The 23342-nt window shown below is 54.9% G+C and overlaps 1 protein-coding gene across 1 annotated transcript in view; it reads right to left on the bottom strand.

The window, feature by feature from the left end:
• Positions 1 to 3845: 3845 nt before the first annotated feature.
• The window catches only part of PLXND1 (plexin D1), a 63873-nt gene continuing 44376 nt past the window's right edge, over positions 3846 to 23342 (bottom strand). Inside the window, exons 14-36 of the mRNA XM_064274851.1 lie at positions 22510 to 22609; positions 22273 to 22412; positions 21305 to 21472; positions 21126 to 21216; positions 20394 to 20657; positions 20151 to 20300; positions 19203 to 19317; positions 17003 to 17110; positions 16805 to 16917; positions 15765 to 15869; positions 15132 to 15262; positions 14557 to 14755; positions 12211 to 12357; positions 11859 to 12015; positions 10649 to 10752; positions 10501 to 10564; positions 9666 to 9700; positions 9310 to 9414; positions 8549 to 8712; positions 7296 to 7443; positions 5779 to 5919; positions 5305 to 5379; positions 3846 to 5050 (exon numbers count right to left, since the gene is read on the bottom strand). Coding sequence (XP_064130921.1) covers positions 4934 to 5050; positions 5305 to 5379; positions 5779 to 5919; positions 7296 to 7443; positions 8549 to 8712; positions 9310 to 9414; positions 9666 to 9700; positions 10501 to 10564; positions 10649 to 10752; positions 11859 to 12015; positions 12211 to 12357; positions 14557 to 14755; positions 15132 to 15262; positions 15765 to 15869; positions 16805 to 16917; positions 17003 to 17110; positions 19203 to 19317; positions 20151 to 20300; positions 20394 to 20657; positions 21126 to 21216; positions 21305 to 21472; positions 22273 to 22412; positions 22510 to 22609 — 2941 coding nt within the window. The 3' untranslated portion in view covers positions 3846 to 4933. The remainder of the gene's footprint in view (positions 5051 to 5304; positions 5380 to 5778; positions 5920 to 7295; positions 7444 to 8548; positions 8713 to 9309; positions 9415 to 9665; positions 9701 to 10500; positions 10565 to 10648; positions 10753 to 11858; positions 12016 to 12210; positions 12358 to 14556; positions 14756 to 15131; positions 15263 to 15764; positions 15870 to 16804; positions 16918 to 17002; positions 17111 to 19202; positions 19318 to 20150; positions 20301 to 20393; positions 20658 to 21125; positions 21217 to 21304; positions 21473 to 22272; positions 22413 to 22509; positions 22610 to 23342) is intronic.

The following is a 23342-nucleotide window of genomic DNA, read 5'->3' as shown; positions in this document are numbered from 1 at the left end:
GGGTGGTTTAAAAACATCTGTGACACTACTCTGAAAGGTGGAGTCTGTGTCACTGCCCCTTGAATCTGGGCTCTATGATTGCTCAACCAATAGAGCACAGTGGGAATGACCCTACGCCAATTTCTGAACCCAGGCTTTAAGAGACTGGCAGCTTCTACTTCCTATTCTTGTGACACTTGCTCTTGGAATTCAGCCACCATGCTGTGAGGAAGCCCAAGTAGCCCATGGAGAGGAATTGAGGGGCCTCTATTTTCCACCCCAGCTGAGGGCTCCATTTTGGTTCTTCCAGCCCTAGTTGAGCTGCCCCAGTCTACACCACATAGGACAGAGACAAGCCTTCCCTTCCAGGCCCCACCCCAATTGCAGATTTGTGAGCAAGCTAAATGACTACTGTTGTTTTACTCCATGAGTGCTGGGGTGGTTTGTTATGCAGCAGCAGACACTTGGAACAAGCTCTGCGAGGCTGATAGGGGCCATGAAGGGCCTTGTAAGCCAAGGGCAGAACTTTGGGTTTTGTTTTCCACAAAGTGACAGTAGGAGACACAAGCAGGAGCAGGGAGGCAGTGGGGAGCACCTGCAGGAGTGCCAGTGAGAGCCCGGTATCATGGAGGGAGAAGTGGAAGTTTCTGGGAAGATCTTGAAGGTGGAGTGGGTGGGATTTGCTGATGGGTTGGGTGTGGCAGGCATTCAATGGAGAAAGGGCTCAATGATGGGTCCACAATTTGAGTTTGAACAGCTATGTCGTTGCTTGGTGGCCATGTTGTTGCTTGGTGGCCATGTCCTGAGGTCAGGAAGCCACTGAGAGGTGGTCCCAATGAGGCGGCAGCAGAGCCAGGGAAGGTGGCAAGAAGGGGAGGGTCCCTGGGCGGTGCAAATAGTTAAGGCTCTCAGCTGCTAACCAAAAGGTTAAGTCCACCCAGATGCAATCTATTTCCGAAAATCAGCCATAGAAAACCTTATGGAGCTCATTTCATTTTTGACACACATGGAGTTGCCGTCAGTCAGAATTGACTTGATGGCAACTGTTTTTTTGGAAGATGAACTGGGGTCACCATGAGTCGGGGGCCAACTCAAAGGCTGCTAACAACAACTAACTGGATGGGACTTGGGAAGGGGACAAATGAGCACAAAGGGAAACTGAGGCTGCCTGCCTAGGGTGTCAGACTGCTCCTGTCCTGCCCCCACTCCTCACCCTGTCACCTTCCTGGAGTCCCACAAGAGACTGTCTGGCTGCACTGGCAGCTTCCCTGGGGTGTCTGTACTGTGGCCACCAGCAGGGCACCAAGGGGCACCATGAGCCAATGGCGAGGGCTGGGCTCCTCTGCTCCTTTCATGGCTCTGCCTGGGGCTGTGAGAGGCACCCTCGGGGTAGGCCCTAGGGGTGCATCACTGGGCATCTTGTCTTGAACGAGATCATGGTGATGGCATAGGACCAGGCAGTGTTTTGTTCTGTTGTATGTGGGGTGGCCATAGCCGCTCATAACAATATGGCAGAGGGGGAGACCCTGGGTGAGTCACCTCCTGTCTGCAACTGTTTCTCCCCTTTCTAAAGGGGCTTAGCTGGTGCAAACGGTTCACTACTCAGCTGCTAACGGAAAAGTTGGAGGTTGAAGTCCACCCGGACACACCTTGGAAGAAGGGCCTAGCAATCTACTCCCAAAAAATCAGCCACAGAAAACCCTATGGAGCTTAAGCTCAGGATGCTATGCCAAGGGTCCCCACTCTTCTGTGACCCTTAGGCAAAGGCAAGGGAACCCCCTGAGGCCTGAGGCTGCAAGACAAGGACTGTGGGTGGTTCAGAGAACTTGACCACCGTCTACACTGAGAAATGCCTCCAAAACTGGAGATTTTCACCATTTGCAAATGTGTTCCTGAACTTCAAGAAGGGATTGCATGTTAATCAGGCATTAAAACAGGCTGTGGAATATTTAATGACATAGAAAGATGTTGCTGACATATTGGTGTATGGGGGGAAAAAAGCAGGTTACAAAATGCTACATACACTGATCCCCAGTTTTACCCGCCAACAGCCCCCAACCCATCATGCAAGACATGATTTGGAAGGGGCCCTCGGAAATACCAGCCATGGGAGGGTTAGGTAGCTTTTGTTTTCTTCCTGCTTTTCTGTACTTCCTGACATTTCTCCAGGAAGCATATATTTATTCTAGAATCACACCAAAAAAAAAAAAAAAAAAAAAAACCCTATCAAATGTGACAATAACTTAAATTAGAAAATCTGCTTAATAAAAAGGAATCAACGCTCAGAATAGAAAATGTGAAAGATAAAGAATAATCTTTCCATTTAGAAGCCACCACAGGAGAAGGCTATTTTTAAAGCTAAGCTTTGTTTGCTTTTCAGCTCTCACTAATTCTAGAACTGGTGTTTGTGGGATTTGGTTGAAATTTTATGATCTTTGTGTCCCAGTTCTTACTCTTGATAAATATTTATGTAAATTATTTGTCCTTCACGACTGGGGTGGGGAAGTGCGGGGGGGTGGGGGCATGGGGGCAGGGAAGTGGACTTGCATTCCCTCGGGGGGAGCCTCACCCTCAGTATTTGCTAACCCCAAGTCAGAAGAATGGTCCTCATGGGCTATTGGGCAGAAGCCAGTGGGGCGAGTGGAAAAGCCTGCCCTTTGGGGAACAGAGGCCAGAGTTAATCTGACCTTGGGGAAATGGCCTCCGTGTCCCCATCTGAAAAGCCAAGTTGATGATACATATTTTTCAAGGTTGATGAGAAATCCAGGGCAAGTGAGTAAGCATCAGCAGTCTCTGGGTGGTACAAATGGCTAACACACTCAGCTGCTAACCTAAAGGCTGGAGGTTCCAGTCCACCTAGAGATGTCTCAGAAGAAAGGCCTGGCAACGTACTGCCAAAAAATCGGCCACTGAAATCCTAAGGAGCACAGTTCTACTCAGACACACCTGGGGTCGCCAGGAGTTGGAGCCAACTCGACGGTAACTGGTTTCAGAGTAAGCGTCAGTTCCTTTTCCAGGGTGATCACCTTTGACCTCCTCAAACATTTTAGGGGCCCTTTGGGAGACTGATACAGAAGTATGGAATGAAGGAACAAGCAAGACCATGCAACCTGCTTGGCTGTGTGAAATGCCTCCTCCATGCCAAGGATCAGTTTCTACATCTGTAAAATGGGGGTAATATTATGCTTCTCTGGGGACATTAGTGGTTGCCTCCCATGCAGGAGACCCAGGTCGAGTTCCTGGCCAATACATGTGCAGGTACCACTCATCAGTCAGTGGAGGTTTGTGTGTTGCTATGATGCTAAACAGGTTTCAATGGAGCTTGTAGACTAAGACTAGGAAGAAAGACCTGGCAATCTACTTCAGAGACTCAGCCAATGAAAACCCCATGGATCACAACAGTCTGATCCAAACCTATCATGGGCATGGTGCAGGACCAGGCAGGGTTTCATTCCTTTGTACATGGGGTCGCCAGGAGTCAGGGACGACTCCATGGCAGCTAACGACAACATTGCATTCCTCTACCTTATAAAGGCTACACCAATTAGTAGTAGCAAGGCCCACCAGGGGTAGGTAGTACACAGCAGCTGTGACATCCTCCTGGAGGTCTCCAGGTACCCTCAGAGCCCAGCAAACGCTGGCTGTGGCCCCACAGTCTGCATTATCTCAGGTAATCCTTCCATTGCCAATACTTTCTTAAACCAAGTAGATGTCTGTCCAGATCTCACAGGGACTGTAACTGGGGCAAGAGTCTTGCCCAGGGTCACCTCCCTTCCTTCTGTTATAAGCACAGTGGTGAAAAGATTACCCCCCGACTCCAGCTGGCCCATTTCCCTCCTCCTCGGGGTAAAAACTGGAGCCCGCAGCAGATTTCCCATAAGGCTTTTATTACAAAGAAGGTTCCAGAGAGTCCCGGCCATCCCCTGCAGCCCAGCCTCCCCATGGGGTCCGAGCCATCTCTGCAGTGAGAAGGCTGCAAAGAGTCACTCCTGGCAGGGAGAAAAGGGGAGGTTGTTCAGGGTGTTTGGGGTCTCAGTCAGGTCTGCCCCGCTCTCTGGAATAGTCCTTTCCAGTGTTGTGCTGGGAGCCCCTCGGGACCCCACCCCGGGTCCTCTGCACAAGCGGCAGCTATTCACAGTTGGCGCGTGATACGTTCTTTAATATATAAAAGCTTTTTTTTAAAAAACAACAAAAAGTGGTGCTATCTTTAGAAACACTTCCAGCAAGATCAAGTAGCCCAGCTACAGCCTTGATACATCTTAACGCCCCCCCCCCCCACCCCTAGACCAGGAGCTCCCTGGCACCTGTCCCCTCTTCCTCGGCCCCCTCCCTCCTCCAGGAGACCCCTAGTGCCTTTATTCCCATCTCTGGCCCCCAGCCCATGGGAGAGTCCATGGGAGGCACTGCCCCTTCTATGAACTGCCACTTGAAGAATCCAAACTTGACCCTGCTTGGGACAGTCTGTGCAAGGGTCCTCCCTGGGTGAGGGAAGCAGAGACGACTTTTTGGTGGGTGAAGCTGAGACCATTTGGGGCTGGTTCAAGGAGGCCTCCCCTCCACCAGTTTGCATGAGGTAGTGTTTCTGATGGTTGGCCTTGGGCCTGGTGGCCTCTTCTGCCCCACTGACACTGGGCTGTCCTGCTGGGTGGGGCTTTCTCAGTATTTGGCCCTTGCGAGCAAGTGGGCAGACAGTCCAGGCTGTGCTTGGTAGAGGGGGCCTGACCAGGCACTGGCTGTGGCATTTAAGGCCCCCAACCAGAGATCAGGTCTGGGGGCAGGCAGGAGGGAAGGGAGGGGCCCAAGGGGCCAGGGCTGGGGGCTCCTCTGCCTGGCTCAGAGAGGCCCCTCGCACCCTCAGCCACCTCCTCTCAGTCACTTCCCAGCCTGAGTCAGGGCACTAGGAACAGAGCAAAGCCGAGGATTTGGTGCAGCACTTCTTCCCAGTCCTACCACCTCAGGCCTCGCTGTAGCACTCATAGATGTTGTCCTCCATCAAAGCCACCACCTGCTCAAACTTGTGCTGCAGCTGCGTCCTCCTGGCTGCTGGGTTCGCCTCCAGGGCAGCCATGATCTGACGGGGAGCAGAGGGATCAGCCCAAGCAGATCCTCCTCCCAGGCCAGGGCCCGAGGGAGTGCCCTCCCTGGATCTTAGAGGGAGACATGAGGCCTGGGTTTCCACACCTAGTGGCCCAGTCCCTTGGGCACAAACATCTCACTTCAGTGGGAAGCTCTCCTTCCACTTCTCTGAGTAGAAAGGACCTGGGCAGGACAACGGTGGGGCAGTCATGGCCCAGAGGGCCAGTTCCTCACCTGGTGGGCACTCACCTGTGGGCGGTACCTCTTGGCGTATTTATAAATCTCTGCCATGGCCACGTTGGTGTTGAACTCATTCTGGTATTTCTAAGAGCAAGGAGTAGGCAGGAGGGGGAAGGGAGCTGGTTAACCCAACTGTCAAAATAGGACCCAGACCCGGCCAAGACCAGCTGGTGGTTACCAGATAAACCCTCTGCTTCTCATGAGCCCTTCACATTCTAGCTCAGTAGACAGGCCCCACCAGTAGTGCAGATAAAGGGACTCTGGGACCCTGAATTCAAATCTCCTCCTCACTCCGGGAGCGCTTTCCTGAGCCCGCCCTCTCATCTCTGGGGGAAACCTCCTCCACGAGGTTGCATGGGAGCAAGATGGCACACACTGCTGCCCCTGAAATGCCCTCGAGCCCCCAGCTCCTGTTCAGCATCGACCCCAGGTGTATGCAGGTGCCGGCTCCCCCCACCCCCAGGCCCCGCCCCAGCAGTGCACCCGCGACTCCTCAGCCAGGTGGGCGTTCATTTCCTGCTCGCTGAGTGGCGTCATGTCGTGGATCTGCTTGTAGTAGCGCTGCACGATTTTCCGGTACTCGGGGATCTCCTTGGCGTAGAGGAGCTTGTTGGTCGGTGAGTCCTACGCAGAAAGCGGTGAGGGAATCATACGGCTGGCGGAACATGGACAGATTTCATCTTTTTCTGGATGAACCTTAGTCCCTGCCTACAGTGATATAGGAATTGCTTTATTGGGGTCCTGAGGCTTGAGCAGTCTCATCCCGAGTGTCCCAGGGGACTCTCACTGCCCTCCCTCCACTATTCTTTTCACCTACCCCCCGCCTGGGTTCATGTCCTCCTTTGGAGGAAAGTCCATGGGTTTTGTACCAGCTCTTGGCCTTGTGCAGGCGGCCTGGTTTACACCCTTGCTCAGGGTTACGGATCTTGGTGGCTAAGGCTTTCTGGAAACCTGACTGCTGGCTCAGTGGAATCCTTCCCTCCACATGTTCCCAATACTCAAAAGCAAAACGTGCCAAGGACACTCCCAGCTCTTTGTCATGGGCATCTGCCTCCTGTGATAGTGAGAAGTGGTGGTATTTTCTGTCTCTGGCAAGCCCGACTCTAAAATCCATGGGCTAAAATGCAGGGCCATGTGCCATCCCCCCACTCAAATCCCTTAGTGCCAGGTCTACATATTATCGTTGTTGTGAACTGCTGTTGAGGTGGCCCCAAACTCATGACGACCTCATGTACAATGGAACAAAACACTGCACCATCCCCATGATTGGTTGTGGGTCAAACCATTATGATCCATACAGTTTTCACTGGCTGATTTTTGGAAGTAGATCACCAAGCCTTTCTTCCTAGTCTTAGTCTGGAAGCTCCGCTGAAACCTGTTCAGCATCATAGTAACACGTAAGTCTCTACTGACAGATGGGTGGTAGCTACACACGAGGTGCACTGGCTGGGAATTGAACCCAGGTCTCCCTCATGGAAGTCTAGGATTCTACCGCTGGACTACTACTGCTCTCAGATCTACATATACAATCTCATTTAATTTCCTGTAAGATCCTTAGGAACCAGCACTCCTCCAAGGCTCCCTGCCTTCACCATGCTGTTCACTCTGCAGGGAATGGAAATGCCGTTCCCTCCTCCCCACCCTCTAAGGCCAGCCAGATTCTCTTCCCTCATGCAGCTGCCTCTCAGAGGTCAGGGCTGGGTCCTCATCAGGGGGTGTTGCCTGTGGCCTGGCCTGAACCTCAAACCATGCTCGTGTCTGACCAGGCAGGTTGCCCTGGCCAGCTCTGTGGTCTATGTCAGGAGCTGGTGCCAGGCACACCTGAGGTAGATGAAGCCGGTCTTCAGAGATCTGGTTTCTGATTCTAGATGCCAGTTTCTGGGTGACTTTCCCCACCTGGGATGACCCTATGCACCCCCTTTCCCAGAGCCCAGGAAAGGTTGATTGGCACCCACTCTGACCCCAACATCAGGGTTCTGCCTGCCCCGGGCACAGCTCACCTTGCCCAGCTGCAGGTCAGAGATGGAGCAGGCATCGATGAAGGCCTGAGCGATGACTGAGAGGCAGGCATCAATGTGGTCCGTCTTGTCAATGTCGAAGACAAACTGGGGGTTTTTTAGGATGTTCACCCAGAACCGGAGAGGAAGGCTGTGGAATGGGGCCACAGAGGCAGTGAGAGTGGTACTCAGGCTGGGCCAAGGAGGAGGGGTCGCTAGGAGGCTGGAGTGAGGGAGGCAGCTAGGCCCTCAAGGGCAGGAGGAGCCTGGTCACAAGATGGCGCCTCTGGAACCTCAGTGGCTTGTCTCCAAATAGGGCTGATGACAATCCCTGGCTAGCCAAGTGGAGGAGGGGCTGGGAGCAGGCTTCCTGCTTGGAGCAGGGCAGGAGGCTGAGGGGCTTTGCTGGGGCATGAGGGCCTGAGTCCCTCTGGCACTGCCATCCCCCTCAGAGCCTCTGCACTTCTCACGAAGGAGCCTCAGGCAAGGTCCTGGTTCTCATTAGAAGCACCCCCACCCGCCTGCCCCAGCTCCTCCTCCAGCCCTCTCACGCAGGCAGGCAGGCACGGCAGGAAGTCCACCATTAGTACCATGGACGGGCTGAGGGAGGGCGGGGCCTGGGTCCTTTGCCTTGTCTTCAGAGAACAGAGAAGGATGGTGACCCTCTACCCACCCAGGGCCACCCAGTGACTTGGCAGCCCAAAGTGTGTGGACACAAGAGCTCTAAGAAGCCCCTATAACTGCACAGAAACTTCTGGGCCTGTGGGTCAGGCAGAGGCTTTCACAACTTCTTGGTGGGGTTTGTGAACCCAAAAGGCTAAGATGTGCCTCAAAGAAAGGCTAAGAAGTGGGTTAGGAGTCAGGTTTGAGGCTGGCTCTGCTGCCGCAGGGGCTGCATGAGATTGGGCAGGGAGTTCTCCATAAGCCCAGCTCCTCATCTGTAAAATGGAGCTGACTGTGCCCTTCCCAAGAGGGGTAGAGGAAAAATGAGGTAAGGCCAGGAGCTCTTCTAATTAATTCTTACAATTATGCTGGGTTACTCTGATTGCCCTGGTTTTACAGCTGGGGAAATTGAGGCACAGGGGATTAAGTCATGCACCCAAGGTCACGTAGCTGGAAAAGTGGCAGATCAGGGATGGAACCCAGGCAGGTGGGCTTAGAGCCTGGGCTCTGAACCCCGTGCTGCAGCTGCCCCCAGATAGAGTGAAATCTGTACAGCCTTCCCTGCCTATCCCCTCACCCTGCCCGCCCACCACCTGTTGGTTTTCCAGATGTGTAAGGTGTCTGGGTCCGAGATACCCCTCTTCTCAGCCTGCTCCTCCAGGAAGTCAAAGAAGTACTTGACAGCCAGCGGGGGCTTGTCCTCGCGGATGCTCAGAATGGCCTTGAACAGGTCATCCAGAAACTTCTGCAGCGTGCCCTGCAGGAGAGCGGGGTAGCGGCCATCAGCCCAGAGCTGGGGTGTGGCATGTGAGTGGGCCCCTCCGGCAGCTCCTGGGAGACCTTGGTACTTCAGAAAGTGCATGGGAAAGCTCTGTGCCATTGGGCTGGTCACGTAATCTGAGTCTCAGTTTTCTCATCTGTGAAATGGGTTTGTGAAACCCACCTTACAGGGGTGTTGAAAGGACTAAAAAAGATACAGGGGAATAGAGCTGGGAAGTGGTAGAGCTGAGACACAGGTTCTGGAGTGCCACCAACTTTGCCCTTGAGCTGAGTGACCTTGGGGGTGTCACTGAACCCCACCAGGCCTCAATTCCCCCTCTCTGTTACAAGAGCTAATATAGATGTCTTTCATGCATCTTTTACCAGTGTGAGCAAGTCAAAATCTCTTGGCCCTCCACATACAGGACCCAAAACCTTCAGCCTCTTGCCCTGGAAGTTCATCAGGCCCCACAGGGGTACCAGGAAGACCTGGCACCCCCTGTAAGCATGTGCACACAACTGTCCCGCTGGAGTGCCAGCCTCCATCCTTCCCACCGAGCCTAGAGGGGAGGGCGAGATCTGAGGTGGGGCCCACCTTGGTGGACAGCAGGCGGGTCAGGTAGATCTCGGGCAGCACCTTCTTGCGGTGGCTCTGCCGGTGGGACTTCTTGGGCTCAGCCAGCTCGTCCGTGGGCAGCACCTGGAGCCAGGCAGTGGTCAGTCCTGAGCTGGCCCATGGAGGGCCGGTCCTGTGCCTGTGGGCCCCTGGCTCGGCACATGCCTTTTGGGGTGCAGGAGGGTGTGGTGCCTCCTGACTCTGGGTCCCATCCCTGCTCCCCATCCTAACCTTTCCAGGCCTGGGAGTACTTTTCCCAGAGGCCCAGGGTGGCAGGAGGCGGGGGCCACACCCAGCAAGGGGCTGGCTCCCTGGGGCCGTGGTCAGGCACTCACCAAATGGAAATACTTCTCAGTGTCCAAGTCTTTCACTGCAAGAGGAAACACACACACGTAATAAATAAACAAGGGAGAGGAGGGGAGAGAGACAATCAGAGAGAAAGTGAGAGAAACAGAAATGCAGAGAAATAGACCATGATGCAGAGGGAGAGATGGAGAAACAGAGACACTGAGAGACTGAGACAGACAGAGATTCAGAAAAACACAAAGAAAGAACAAGATGGGTGACACAGATGAAAGAGACACACACAGAGGGAGAGTGAGATGGTGAGAAACAGAGAAAGACAGAGCCATAGAGAGACCATCAGGTGGGGCAGGGACTCCCCTCACCCACTCACCCATTCTGCTCACCCAGCCCAGAGCTCCTGCTAACCCCAGAGGCTGCTGGGAGAGACCTAAGACCCTGCTCCCAACCTCAGGAGGGGACTCTGAGACCCAGAAGAGCCCGGCTCCTAGGTCTGGGCGCCAGGCAGCTAGGCCTGGAGCATCTGAGGGTGGAGTGCAGGGTTTGAGGCAGGCACGCCGGCCTCCCCTCTGGCCTGGCAGCCGCCCAGACCCTCTTGGAACTACATCCCACCCTCCTGGGGCCTCCCTCTGGCTGCCCACAGAAAACCAACTTGAGAAGGCCTGGCGGCAGGCCCTGCCCAAACAATACTGGGTCAGATGGCACACCCCTCCCCACCCCCCGCAACCAGGAGGCTACAGCCATGGCCTAGCCCTCCCCTCTCGGAGCCTCAGTTTTCACACTGGGGCTGCTCTGAAGGGGCCAGGCTCAGGGTGGAGGGACCCCCACACCTGGCCTAGACACCCTCCCTATGCCCACCCACACTACCTCGACCCAGGGTGTTGTCCTTCTTGTCTGTGAGGCTCATGGCCAGGGAGGCACCTTCAGGGATCTGAGAAGAGGGGTGAGGCCAAGGTCAGCGGTCAGAGGTCAGGGTGGGAGGGAGTGCTGGTGGGGGCTGGGGTGGGGGCTCTACCTTGTAGTGAGCCAGTGTATTGAGCTTCTTGCGTCCATCCTCCACCACGGAGGTGTCGTCCAGGTCTCGCAGGACGTAGCTCTGCGTGCTCGAGGCAAACCACTCTGTGGGGCAAGGAGCCGGGGTGTCAGGACCAGAGGCAGGGATCCAGACAGAGGGGAAAAGGCCTCAGGTCAAGGGGGACAGAGCCCCAGACCAAGGGGACAGGGACCACACGGGCCAGACAATGAACAAGAGGCCTCTTGCTCTCTCTGTGGAACCTGGAGCAAGCCCACCTCTCTGAGCCTCTAAGTTCCCATCTGTAAAATGGGGAGGAGAAGAAGGAGCTAGGGAAAGCGTGTCTTGAACATGAAGTGAAGGTGCCAAGGTGCCCAGTATGTGGCTGGCACAGAGTAGGTGCTCTGGAAAAGTCCTCATCTTTGGGGTTGTTAATAGGATTATCGCTGATGAAATGAGGTTCCATGTCTACCCACTGTCCTCAGGGAAGAGCCCAAGTGTCCAACTCTGCCCTTCAAGGCTCCGGTGACCGAGCGCCTGCCCATCTCATCTCCCACTCCCCTCCCCCACCGCCCCCCATGGCCCAGCCCCAGTTAGTTGTCTGACATCCCCTGCTCTGGAGGGCAATCACTGCTCCACCTGCCTAATCACCATTACAGCCCCTGTGCCTAAAACAGGGCCTGGTACAGAGTAAAATCAAAACCAAACCCACTGCCATCGAGTAGATTCTGACTCATAGCTACCCTGTAGGACAGAATAGGAATGCCTCATAGGGTTTCCAAAGCTGTAATCTTCATGAAAGCAGACTGCCACATCTTCCTCCCGTGGAGCAGCTGGTGGGTTCGAACCACCAACCTTCTGGTTACAGCCGAGCGACTTAACCACTGTGCCACCAGGGCTCCTAGGCACAGAGTGAGTGCTCAGAAAAGGCTGTGATCACAGGAATGAATGGTCTCAGCTCCTTGCAGTCATAATCCCTATGCATCCTTCAAGCGCCACTCCCTCCTTGGGAAGCCTTTCCCGGACCCTTTCTGCCAGGGGTCACAGGCTCCTCACACAGTGCGGAATCTGTCTTCCCATCAGAATAAGAGCTCCTTATTGATGAGGACCTCGTCCAAGTTATCTCTGTGTCCTCAGTGCCACTATGAATGCACATTTTCTGAGTGAAAGGAGTGTTTCAACCAAGACAGGTTCCGCTTCCACCCCTGCTCACCGAGGTCAACATCCTCTGCTCGTGGCCACTGGGAATAGGGCACGTTCTTGCAGAAGGCCTCCAGGATCTTCTCCTTCACCTGCGTCAGCGTGTCAGTGTCCATGGCCCGCACGCTCAGCGAGTCCATGCCGCAGCCCTGGAAGGACACGTTCAGGTTCTGTGGAGAGAGGACAGGACAGGACAGGGTCAGTGAACCGTCCCCACCGAACCCAGAGGCACAGGCCTGCTCGGGACCTGCCCAGGGAGGTAGAGGCAGGATTCATGCCCTCTATCCAGGCACTGCCGGACCCTCCCAGCCATACCGGGGACCGGGTCCCTGCCTGGCTGCCCCCACCTGTCCACTGGGCCTCACCCGGGGCTTGGCCTCAATGTTCTCTCGCAGTAGCCACTCCTCGTTGAGCGTGTAGCGGGCCTTGCCCGTGATGGCGTCGATGGAGCCCTTGTTGATCTGCTGCTTGATGGCACACAGGAGCAGGAAGAATGGCTCCCCAACCGTTTCCTGGGGTGGCATGAGGCTGTCAGGGACATGTGCAGCCCAGCCCCTCACGGCCTCCTGCCCACCCCTGATTCCAACCCCCAAGCTTTTGATTGTACTGTGGCTGCCACCCAGAATACCTCCACTACCTTCTTCTGGCCAATAGCTCCATAGTTGCCTGTTGGATTCCCTGTCCTCCTTTGGATCCTGGTGTCAACATTGCCACCCCCTCTAGGGTTGTCTCCCTGGATTCTAAGCTCATGTTTATTAAATACCACCCACTGTGGGAGGTGCATTCGTGTAATCATCCTTGACAACACTTCTTAATACAAGCTGTGATCCTTATTGTGTAGACAGAGAAACACAGAGGCTCAGAGAGGCCAAGCAACCTGCCAAGGGTCACACAGCTGGACTCGAACTAGGACTAGCTAACTCCCAAGCTTGTGACTCTTTCTATTACATTGGTGTCCCTCAGTGTGAGTTAAGGTGGAACCAGAACAGATGTGGCCTCAAACAACCCAGGTTACAGTCTGATTACTGTGGAGTGTGTCAGGCTGGGCCGGGGCCTCAAACACCCTGCTCTTGCCAATCTCTCCGTTTCATAAAGAGCATTTGGGTGGCAAAGGGCTTAGCTGGCATCTGTAGCCTTAAACTGAGTTCATGGTCATTGTTATGGCAAGTGACCAGGTGTTTCATTTTGGTGGATATTTAAGTAAAACCGGCGAGCAGATTTAAAGAAAACATTAAGTATGTAACAGTATCAGGCAGATTTGGCAAAATGGGGAAGGCAGTATACCAGCCCTTGTTCCCGATCCAACCCTCCTGGTCCGGGGGTAGGACCCATTGATGTCCCATTATCTGGAGGTTCAGAGAGGGAAGGCCTGCCTGGGGCCACACTAAGAGGAGGCCGGGCAGCTGGGTCCAGTCTGTGCCCCTGAGGTCCCTCCCTCAGCCTGGTCCTCCCAGATGTCCCAGCATGAGGATCCCTGAGGAGGCAGCCAGTAGGAGGCCGAGGTACCCCAACAGCCCCTCCCCATCATGCTGTTCCCCAGGCCTAGGCTCTGTTCTGCCCCCATGCCTCTGCTTGCCCCAGGAGAAACCATGGGGCTGCCCAGGCCTAGGGCCAGAGGGCACATGTGATGGAGAAAGAGAGCAAGGCCCAGAGAGGGCAATGGCTCACCCAGCATCACACAGCTGGTCTGTGCCAAAGATAGGACTCAAGCCCAGGATGGCTGAGGCTCTGGCTCTGGGTTCCAGCCAGGCCTTTGTCTTCCTCCCATGATCCTGGATGACCCCCTGGCCTTTACCACTGCAGGGCAGATGAGTCATGGGACAGGACCAAGGGCTGAGCAAGTTCTGTTCTGCAGAAAATCTCTGATGGGGGCACTTTTGGCAGAACACAGAAGGCTTTGACTCCCTGGATTCACACGCCACCCTTCAGCTCCACCGGGCCCCTTCAGGTCCTTTCATGAACGTTCCCCTCTCCAAGGCCAGCCTTGCCCATGCTGTGACCAGTCCCCAGACACCCACCCTACCTAACGCTTCACCTGGCTCATGCTTTCGAAGCCTCAGGTCTCAGCTTAGGTCACCTGCTCCGGGAGGCCACCTTGAACCCTCCAGAGTAAGCACACTGAGCAAGAGCCCTAGAAATGTACTCATCCCTGGGATTGTCACTTGGGTTACTGTGGGTCAGGGCCTCACTGGGTTGAGCTCTGCTGTATGTATTTTAATTTCTGTTTCCACATCCATCTCCCTTAAGGTTAGAAGTGCCTCAAGGGGTGAGCCCAGGTCTGATTTATCTCCAAAGCCCAGAACAGTGGCCAAAGACAAACCAGACAGGGTTTGGTGACTGAATACATGATCTGCAGGGACAAGGCCCCTAACACTCCCTCTGCTCTGCCCCAACCTTGCTCTGAGCCCTTGCGGGAAGCCAGGTCCTCTCTGAGCCTCAGTTTTCCTATCTGTATAATGGATCCTATGGGCCTCAGGCCCTGAGCCAGGCAGTGAAGCAGAGCTAGAGGCCTGCCCTGGCCCCCATCTGAGCCTCTCTCTCCACATCTGCCCAAAGGGCACGACGATCCCTCCTGGTGGGCTGGTGTGAGAACAAAATGGAATCTGATCTATCTAGGAAAGGTTCTGGGGAGGGGGGGTGGGCAGCAGCCGCTGTGACTGCTCTGCGCATGGTCTCCGGTGTCTGGCACGGAGGCAGGTGGGGGGGCTCACCCGCAGGCAGCTGTACATGCAGATGGACATCCAGTTAGTGAGCATCTTCTCAACCACGGACTCGGTGCGCCGTAGCATAAGCTTGGGGTTCTTGGCGGCCGAGGCATCGATGAGGTCCACCAGCAGCTCCTTCATGATGCTCGTGTAGTACTCAAGCTTGCTGTGCAGTGCCACGGTCAGCAGGGAAGCCAGGTTGCACCTGCAGGGGCACGCCACCTCAGCACCACCTTGCTCCCCGGGCCGCGCAGCAAGGAAACGCTAAGTAATCATGCGGACAGCGCCTGGCCCACAGGCCACCTTTCTAACTGTCACAGCAACAGCCGTGCCATGAGCTCACATCTTGAGGATCCAGGCACAAGAAAAAGATGATCTGGGGGTCTCAGGAGCCATAGAATTCCAGGACCCAGGGCCTGATGCTGGGAGCATCCCAGTTATCACAGAGGACGCAGTGATTTACAAACCATCCCAGCTTTGGATCTGGCAGAGAGGGGTGGTCTACCAGGCAAACCCGGGAGCCCAGCTGAGGGGCCTTGGACAGGCCCCTGCCCACCCCCCAGACACTCTCACAGCCTGACCTGTCACGCACTACAAAGTCCTTCTGCTGCTCCAGTGCATGGACAAAGACAATGAGGAAGTGCTTGTTGTTGAGCAGGGAGGAGAACAGGCTGATCCCCTCCTCCATGTTGGGCCGGCAGCTCTCGGGGATCTGCGGACAGAGTTGGAGTGGAGTGTCCAATGGGGACCGTCCCCCTGCCTGGCTTAGGGGTCAGCACTTACCATACCCTGAATGGCTCATTGAATGCCTCCTGGGATGGGGAGCTCACTACCTTACAATGGCAGATGCCTCCCAGCTCCCCATGATTAGAAAAAATGACTCAGTTAAAGTGGGGCCCAGGGAACGGCAAGGATGCCTGGAGGTGGCACAGTGTCCTAATGAGTGGGACCCTCTTACCTTCCATTCTCCAAGCAGCAAGTAGAGTGGGTTGGATGGGGTGCCCAATCCTCCCTCATCCCTAAATGGCCTGGAGGTCAGCACTTGTGACACCCTATGTGGCTGCTTGAATGGCTCCTGGAATGGAGGGCTCACTACCTTACAATGGTGGGTGTCTCCCAGTCCCCCATGCCTGCGATCAGTGGATCAGGTGGGCTGAAAGGTGGGGCCCAGAGCATGGTGGATTCGAGACAGTGTGTGTGGTGGGGGCACTCACCTTCCACTCTCCAAGCAGTGGGTGAGTCTCTTGCACCGGGGAGCTGCCCTGGGAGTTGAGGGTCTGGGAAGGCAGTACATAACGCTCTTCATAAAGGGAGGAACACTGTAGAGGCAAGACCCCCAGCACCTCAGTGGGGGTGGAGATACCCCTCACTCTGGCAGGCAAGAGTCACTCAACAAACACAAAGGGACTGGCCCAGTGGGCTTCTGCTGGGTCCTTGGAGGGAGTCAGCCCCACTCACCGAGGGCTGCTGGGGAAACTGACATAGAAATAATTCCATCTAGAGCAAGAGGCAGTAGACTAAGCTCAGGGGATTGTAGGATTCCAGGAAAGGGGGTGAGGGCCCCAAAGAACTTCTGGGAAGGGGTCACAGGCAGAGGAACTGCATGAGCCAAGGTGTGGCAATGCAAGAAGGCACAAGACTTAAGAGGAAGCAAAAGGCTCAGTGTGGAATGGGGGAAACCGAGGCAGAGAGGCTCACAGGGACCCCACCATGCTGGGCCACACTGGGAGCACGGGCTTCATCCTGAGGCCGGGAAGAGCCACCGGGGAGTTTTGTGAAAAGTGGCAAGGTCAGACACAGGCTTGCTTTGGCTGCTGTGTGGGGAACGGCATGGACAGGACAAGAGAGAGGGTGCTGGCCACTGGCACAAATGCCTGGACAGGTCAAGGAAGATGGGGACAGGGCAGCAGCCCCTGGGATGGCAAGAGGAGTCATGGGGCAAGTCCAATGGGCAAGAGGAGGGGAGTAGAGTCCCAGCCACCCAGCGAGGGGAGAGGCAGACCCAGCAACCCAGGAGGACAGTGGGGCTGGCAGCCCAGTCCCTTATGGATCAAGGGACTGAGGAATGACAAGGGGCAAGGAACTGGACCCCTCCCTTGGCAGGCCAGGGTGGGTGGCCAGGGCTGCCATGGGCAGAAGTGCAGGTTTTGCACTGCTCAAGGGGGCCCATGCTGCGCTCGCCACATCTTCCCACCTGCACAAAGGTGGCACAGCCCGGAGAGGTGGAAGAGCTCTAAGGTAGCTACATGCTGACCTTGGGGAAGAAGGTGCGGGTCACGAAATGCTTGTACTCCAAGAAGGGAATGCCCTGGCTGCGATTCAGCTCCTTGGTCAGGTCCGTCATGTCTGTCTGCAGCTCGGCAAAGCCTGGTGGGTAGGTGGGCAGCTGTGAGCAGACCGTCAGCCCATTCGTTAGATGGGAAGGCTGAGGTCCATGGTCCCCGCCTGCTACCTTTGCGGATCTCCTCGCGAATCTGAGACTCCATCTCCTCCATCTGCAGCAGCGTCTTCTGCCAGTAGCGCTCAGCACGGCGGCTCTTGGTGCAGAAGACGAACAGGGCTGCGGGCGGCAGGGAGGTGGGTCAGGCCACGAAGCCCTTTGGAAAGCAAGTATTGTCACCTGCTGTGCGCAGGGCCCAGGCCTGGGGGGGGGCAGGTCCTGCCTGCTGGCCTCAGGGCCCCCCTTCTCTGGCCAGGGAGACCCCTGGCACCTCAGCCCTTCAATTCTCCCGTTCCCTGGGGGCTAAAAACTCCTAGAGTGGAACCTGGGCAAGACGTGCCTTGTAGAAGGACCAGTAAAGAGTAATGCTTGACGTCCCATTCTTACACAAAGTGTGTATGTGTTTAAACAGGGGTTAGTGATGATTTTCTCTGGGTGAGGGAATTATGGGTGATTTCTGTTTTCTTTCTGCTTTTTAGCATTTTCTGTTCTATCTACCATGAGCAGGTGTCACTTGTGAATTAAGAAACTTAAAAGCTGATTACAAAGCAGTATTATACACATTATATCCTTTGGTGGATACACACATATGCACATGCACGTGTACATGTATACATACCCGTGTACATGTATACATACCCATTACCTGTTCCCGTTGATTCCAACTCGTAGTGACCCTACAAAACAGAGTAGAACTGCCCCATAGGGTTTCCGAGTCTATAATCTTTAAGCAGGCGGAATGTCACACCTTTCTCCCTTCAGTAGCTGGTGGGTTCGAACCACTGACTCTCGGTTAGCAGTATGTATACATCCAACCCACCAAACTCACTGCTGTCGAGTTGATTCTGACTCATAGCAACCCCATAGGGTTTCCAAGGCTGTAAATCTCTACAGAAGCAGACTGCCATATCTTTATCCCAGGGAGCCACTGGTGGTTTTGAACCACCGACCTTTTGGTTAGCAGCAGAGCACTTAACCACTGCGCCGCCAAGGCTCCTTGTATATATACACACACACACACACAAAAGGTATTCGTTTAGAAAATAGACTAGCAGAAGATATACTAAAACATAAAGAGTGCTGATGATGGGTTGTTTTTTCCTTTTAGCTTCTTCCTTGGTTTTTTCCTTACAATTTTTTACATTGAATATATACTTTTTAACAGCTTTATTGCGATCTAATTCACGTACCATACAATTCATCCACTTAAAGTGTACAATTCAACGGTTTTTAGTACATTCACAGAATTGTGCAACCATCACCGCTATCTAATTTTAGGACATCTTCACTACTCCAAAAGAAACCTCACACCCGTGAGCAGTCACTCCTCATCCACCCTCCCCCAGCCCCTGGAAAACACTAATCTGCTTTCTGACTCAACAGATTCACCTATTCTGGATATTTTGTCTAAACAGAATCCTACAATATGTGCGGTCTTTTGTGACTGCTTCTTTCACTCAGCACGATGTTTTCAAGGCTCATGCATGTTGTAACAGGTATCACTGCTTCTTTCCCTTTATTGCTAAGTAATATTCCATTGCTTGGATACACCACTTGTTGTTTATTCATTTATGAGTTGATGGACACTTGGGTTGTTTCCACCTTTTGGCTATTGTAAACAATGCTGCTATGAACATCTGTGTACAAGTCTTTGTGTGGACATATGTTTTCACTTCTCTTGGGTATATGCGTATGAGCAGAATTGCTGGGTCATGTGGTAGCTCTATATTTAACATTTTGAGGAACTGCTAGATTTTCCACAGCAACTGCACCATTTTACAATCCTACCAACAGTGTATGATGGTTTCAATTCCTCTGCTACATTGAATGTAATACTTTTATAACCACTATTTGAATACAGGTGTAGCCCACCAGACCTATAGGTTAATCTTCCCTAAACAGCCCTTCATACCTTCACAGCTTCCTATTGACCGGAGAACAAGGCTCCAAATTCCTTTGCCAGCGGCATTCAGGGACAATCACCTGGGCCCAGCATACCCCCCAACACCTACCTTCTCCCACCTACTGGGGCTATAGCCAGGGCACACCTCTCCCCCTGCTCTGTGTACGTGGCTTGTTTCTACCTCCAAGCTTTTCTTCAGTTGTGCCCTGCCCATTATGCCTTCTCTCCTCCTACCTGCCAGTCCTCAGAGGGCCGGGCAAGGAGGAGCAGGGTCTGCCCTCCAAAGTGTTGCAGGCTGGGGCTCCTTACCGACCACAGACAGAAGCAGCAGGATGCTACAGATGACAATGGACACGATGATGGCAGTCTCACTGCCCCCCAGCTGCAGTGTGGCAATGGTCTGGTTGAAGTTTCCCACCTGGATCTGCAGAGCAGGGTGAGAGTTGTAGCTTTACCTTGACTTATGCTGTGGCTCCTCTCCTCACTAGCTGTGTGGCCTTGGGCAAGTGACCTAACCTCTCTGAGCTTTATAGCCCACAGATAACCACACCCACCTCCGGGGGTGCTGTGAGGGTTAAATGCAATGATGCTTGTCAAGCCCTTAGTGCCAGGCCTGGAGCAGAGGTTATGATTATTATTAAAGCCTAGGGGAACTATGGAGGGGCCAGAGGCAGGGCAGTTCATGTGGCCCAGCCACAGTGCCCAAGTATCTGTAGGCCTGTCCTGGGTCTGGGGGAGCAGGCAGTCTGAAGATCAGAGGGCAGAACTGGCAATGGGTGGGGATGAAAGTCACTTTCCCTGTCAGAGCTGTGCTGGGGTGGCATCTGCTGCCTGGGAAGGAGGAAGCTCCCCACTGCAGGAGGTGTGCAAGCAGGTACAGTGCAGAAAAATTCTACTCTCTGGGCCCCCTCTCTTCTCCAGCCCTTGCTCCCCATCCCTGCCACAATTCTACAAGGTGACCAGCAGCCAAGTCTCTGGGTGGGGTACCAAGTGGGATTGGGACAACTTCTTAGGGTTTCTGAAAGTCCAGCCCCATCAGGCCCAGATGAGGCCAATCACTGGCCTTGAGCAGATCTCTAAGTTCTTGGGCCTTAGTTTCCTCACCCATTATGTGGGGATATAAAGCTCTGCTTTGCTTTGCTTGCCTAAGCTACTAAGCATGAAAATGCTCCATGGGCTTGAAGTGCTGGGCTTGGGGCTCAGTCAGTGGGCCAGGGTTGGAGCCAGCCCCCGCCTCCTCCAGCACCATTCACTCACTGTGATGGGCAGCTGGCCCTCAGCAGCACCCAGGGACTCATTGACGGAGCAGTGGATAACTCTATCAGAGATAATCTGGATGTCACAGGCCACCTGGCCTATCTTGACCCGGTACTCGTGGCTCTCAAGGCCCAGGCCATCCTGCTCCTTCTGTGGGCACAGAATGGGGAGGTTCACAGGGGGTACATTTGCAAGGCCCACAGGCTGAGCCCAGCCCCACCCAATGGGACCCGCCACACTCACATGGATGACCAAGGTAAGAGGCTCCCCAGGGTGGTGCTTGATCCACTTCTCCCTCTTGGCCGTGGAGAATTGTGGATCAGGGAGGTAGTCCAGGCGGAACCTGCTGCCCCGCTGTGCCTCCTCGGGGTCCAGCAGCTCCTCAGCCACAGCCACCTCGTCTGTGTAGACCCGCCCATTGATGAAGAAATCCACTGGCGCTGATGCATTGCTCAGGGCCCCCGGGGACGGGCAGGTGATGAGGGTGGAGTTGAGAACCTTGCAGAGCTGATAGAGGAGGGGCAGGGGCCAAGGTGAGAGTGGGGAGGTGGGGGGATAGACAGATGGACATGGAGAGAGACAGGAAGAGATTGAGGTTTAAGGAGACACAGACAGAAAGACAGGGAGAGGAAGAGCGGCAAAGAGACAGGGAAGAGAAAGATGACAAACAAGGAGAGTGACAGGGACAGTGAGGAAAAGAGGAGAGGAATAAAGGCAGAGAGAGGGAAAAAGAAGGATGACAGAGACATGGAAAGACAGAGACAGGGAGAGATACAGAGACAAAGAGAGCCAGGGAGAGACACAAAGAGAGAGAGGGAAAGATGCAGGCAAAGAAAGACAGGGAGAGATACAGAAAAATAGGGAGAGACAGGAGAGACAGAGACATAGGAAGAGACGCAATGGGAGTGAGGCCATTCAGTCAGGCTGCTACAGCCCCAACCCCACCTGCCGCCCCCTTGCCCCTGGGCCCCTCACCGTGGGCTCGCGGCCAATGTGGTGCACCGCCATGGACACGTTCTGTACCATGTGGAACCGTTCGCCAGCCACTGTGATGGTCCTGCCGCCACTGTCGGGGAGCAGGCCCATCAGCCCGGCTGCAGCCTGGGGGGGGGAGGAGGGGCGAGGCCCAGGTGGGGCTGGGGCTGGGGCCTCACCTGACCAGGCTGCGCTGGGGCCTAATAGCCGTGATGACTGGGTTCCGCATGTACCGGAAGGTGAGGTTGCCGCGGGCGCAGCCCTGGCGCTCGAAGCGCACGCACACGGGCACAGGGGCGTCCAGGGCTCCGCCCGGCGCAGTGCAGGAGATGCTGGCGGCGGCGCGCCTGGGGGAGGGGCAAGGTGTCAGCAGGCCTCACCTTCCTCCTGCTCGGCTAAGCGGGGCTCACCCCTGCTGCTCCCCTCAGCACCCCACCATGTCCTCAGCCTCCTCTGCCCCTTCAACAGAAATCCTTTACCTCCCACCGGTCCTCTTGCTCGCACTGCCACACAGTACCCAGGCTGTCCTCCCCACCCTGAACACTTTCCCTCTCCCCTGGGAACCCTGCCCCTACATCTCAGTTCTGCTCTCCCCACCTCCTCCCAGAAGCCTTCCCAGGGCTCCCTTCCCAAACCCCGCCCCTGGTGAGGGCTCTCTCCCCAGAGACCCCAAAGCTCTGACTGCTTTCCCAGTCCTGGTCCCGTTGGATATTCCTATTTCCAGTGGATGGGTCTGCCCTTTCCCAGAGGGCTGAGACTTCACTGGGCTCATGCTGGTGTCTCCAGCAATGCCTATCAGTGGGGCCTGGTACACAGTAGGTCCAAAATAAAGACATAAGTATTCCAGCAAGCAACTCTGGACCAAACTCCTGCCGCTGATCACACCCCTGGGTCAGCCAGAGGATCTTAGAGTGTGTACGATCATCACACCTACTGTATACCGGTAGTGCACAAAGTACTTCCCACAACTCACAGGAAGCGTTCTGACCAGATACGGAAACTGAGGCTCAGAAAAGGGAAGGGGCTTGGCCAAGGGGACACAGCCAATGAGGACTTCAGTGATACTTGGTGCAAGGACATCACACACCATCCCCCCACCCCTATGGATTGTCTAGGCTAGAAGGAGGGGCTGGGCCCAGAGGCTTACATGAGGTCTGTGCAGGGTTCTGTGTCGTTGACCAGGACCTGGAGCTCGGAGCCAACGTCAAGATGGCTCCCGTGGATGGTGATCCTGGTGCCCCCTGCCTTGGGGCCCATGGCAGGCTCCAGAGAGTGGACCAGAGGTAGCTGTGGGGCAGGCAGGCAGACGGTCAGTTCAGGTTCAAGCCAGCCACCGGGGTGTAACTGGCAGAGGTAGGCAGCTGGGAGGTGTGGCTGCCCTTACCACGTAGGAGAAGCGTTCCCTTGACCGGCCCTCCTTGGAGGCGTTCACCATCACCACGTCTGAGAAGGGCTCTGGGGCTGGTCCTGTGGCACACACAATCCTGAGAGAGGCAGCCTGGGTCAGGGGAGCAGCCAGCAGACCCCATGGTCCGGGCAGGGGATGCCCCGGCTTCTCCCTTGAACAATCCCCTCCCTGAGTTCTAACCCCAGCCTACAGTGTGTGCACACCTCATTCTTGCACTCAGCCCGCCCTCCCCGCCCTACCCCCACTCCCAGGTAGGGCTGGTACTTAGCTGCGACACACCAAGGGCATTACCAATTGTGAAAATATTGAAACAAATCCATATCTGTTGGTAAATAGCCACCTGAACACCCAAACCCCACCCCGACCTCCCTGTGCCAGGCTCTTCCTGGGACCACTCTCCACCATGGCTTTCCCACAATTCTGCAACTATTAAGACAAGGCTGTTGGACAAGATGGTCTCTTGGGACACTTTAAAGTTCTCTGATCATGAGAATATCTGCTGGGCTAGTAGGCTGATGGCCTTAGCTGCAGGCCTGACTAAGGCCTTCCAAAAGGAAATCCAGCTCTTTCCCTGCTCACAGCATTTCTTAAAGCCCCTCTGGCCTGGCCAGGCACTGCAGACCCAGCTCTTCACACCACACCAGCATCCTGCAAATTGTCTTTTCTAACTGCAGATTTCTTTCATCAGAGCAAGGCTTACATGGAAGTAGAACCGGTCTAGGGGAAGTTGGGAGGGCTTCCCGGAGGAGTGGGCATTGAAGCTGGACCTTGAAGGATAAGGAGACTCCAAGCAGAAAGAGGCATGATGG

The sequence above is a fragment of the Loxodonta africana genome, chromosome 22 (genome assembly GCF_030014295.1).
Source record: "Loxodonta africana isolate mLoxAfr1 chromosome 22, mLoxAfr1.hap2, whole genome shotgun sequence".
NCBI lineage: Eukaryota > Metazoa > Chordata > Mammalia > Proboscidea > Elephantidae > Loxodonta > Loxodonta africana.
This window is presented reverse-complemented; position numbering and strand designations above follow the sequence as displayed.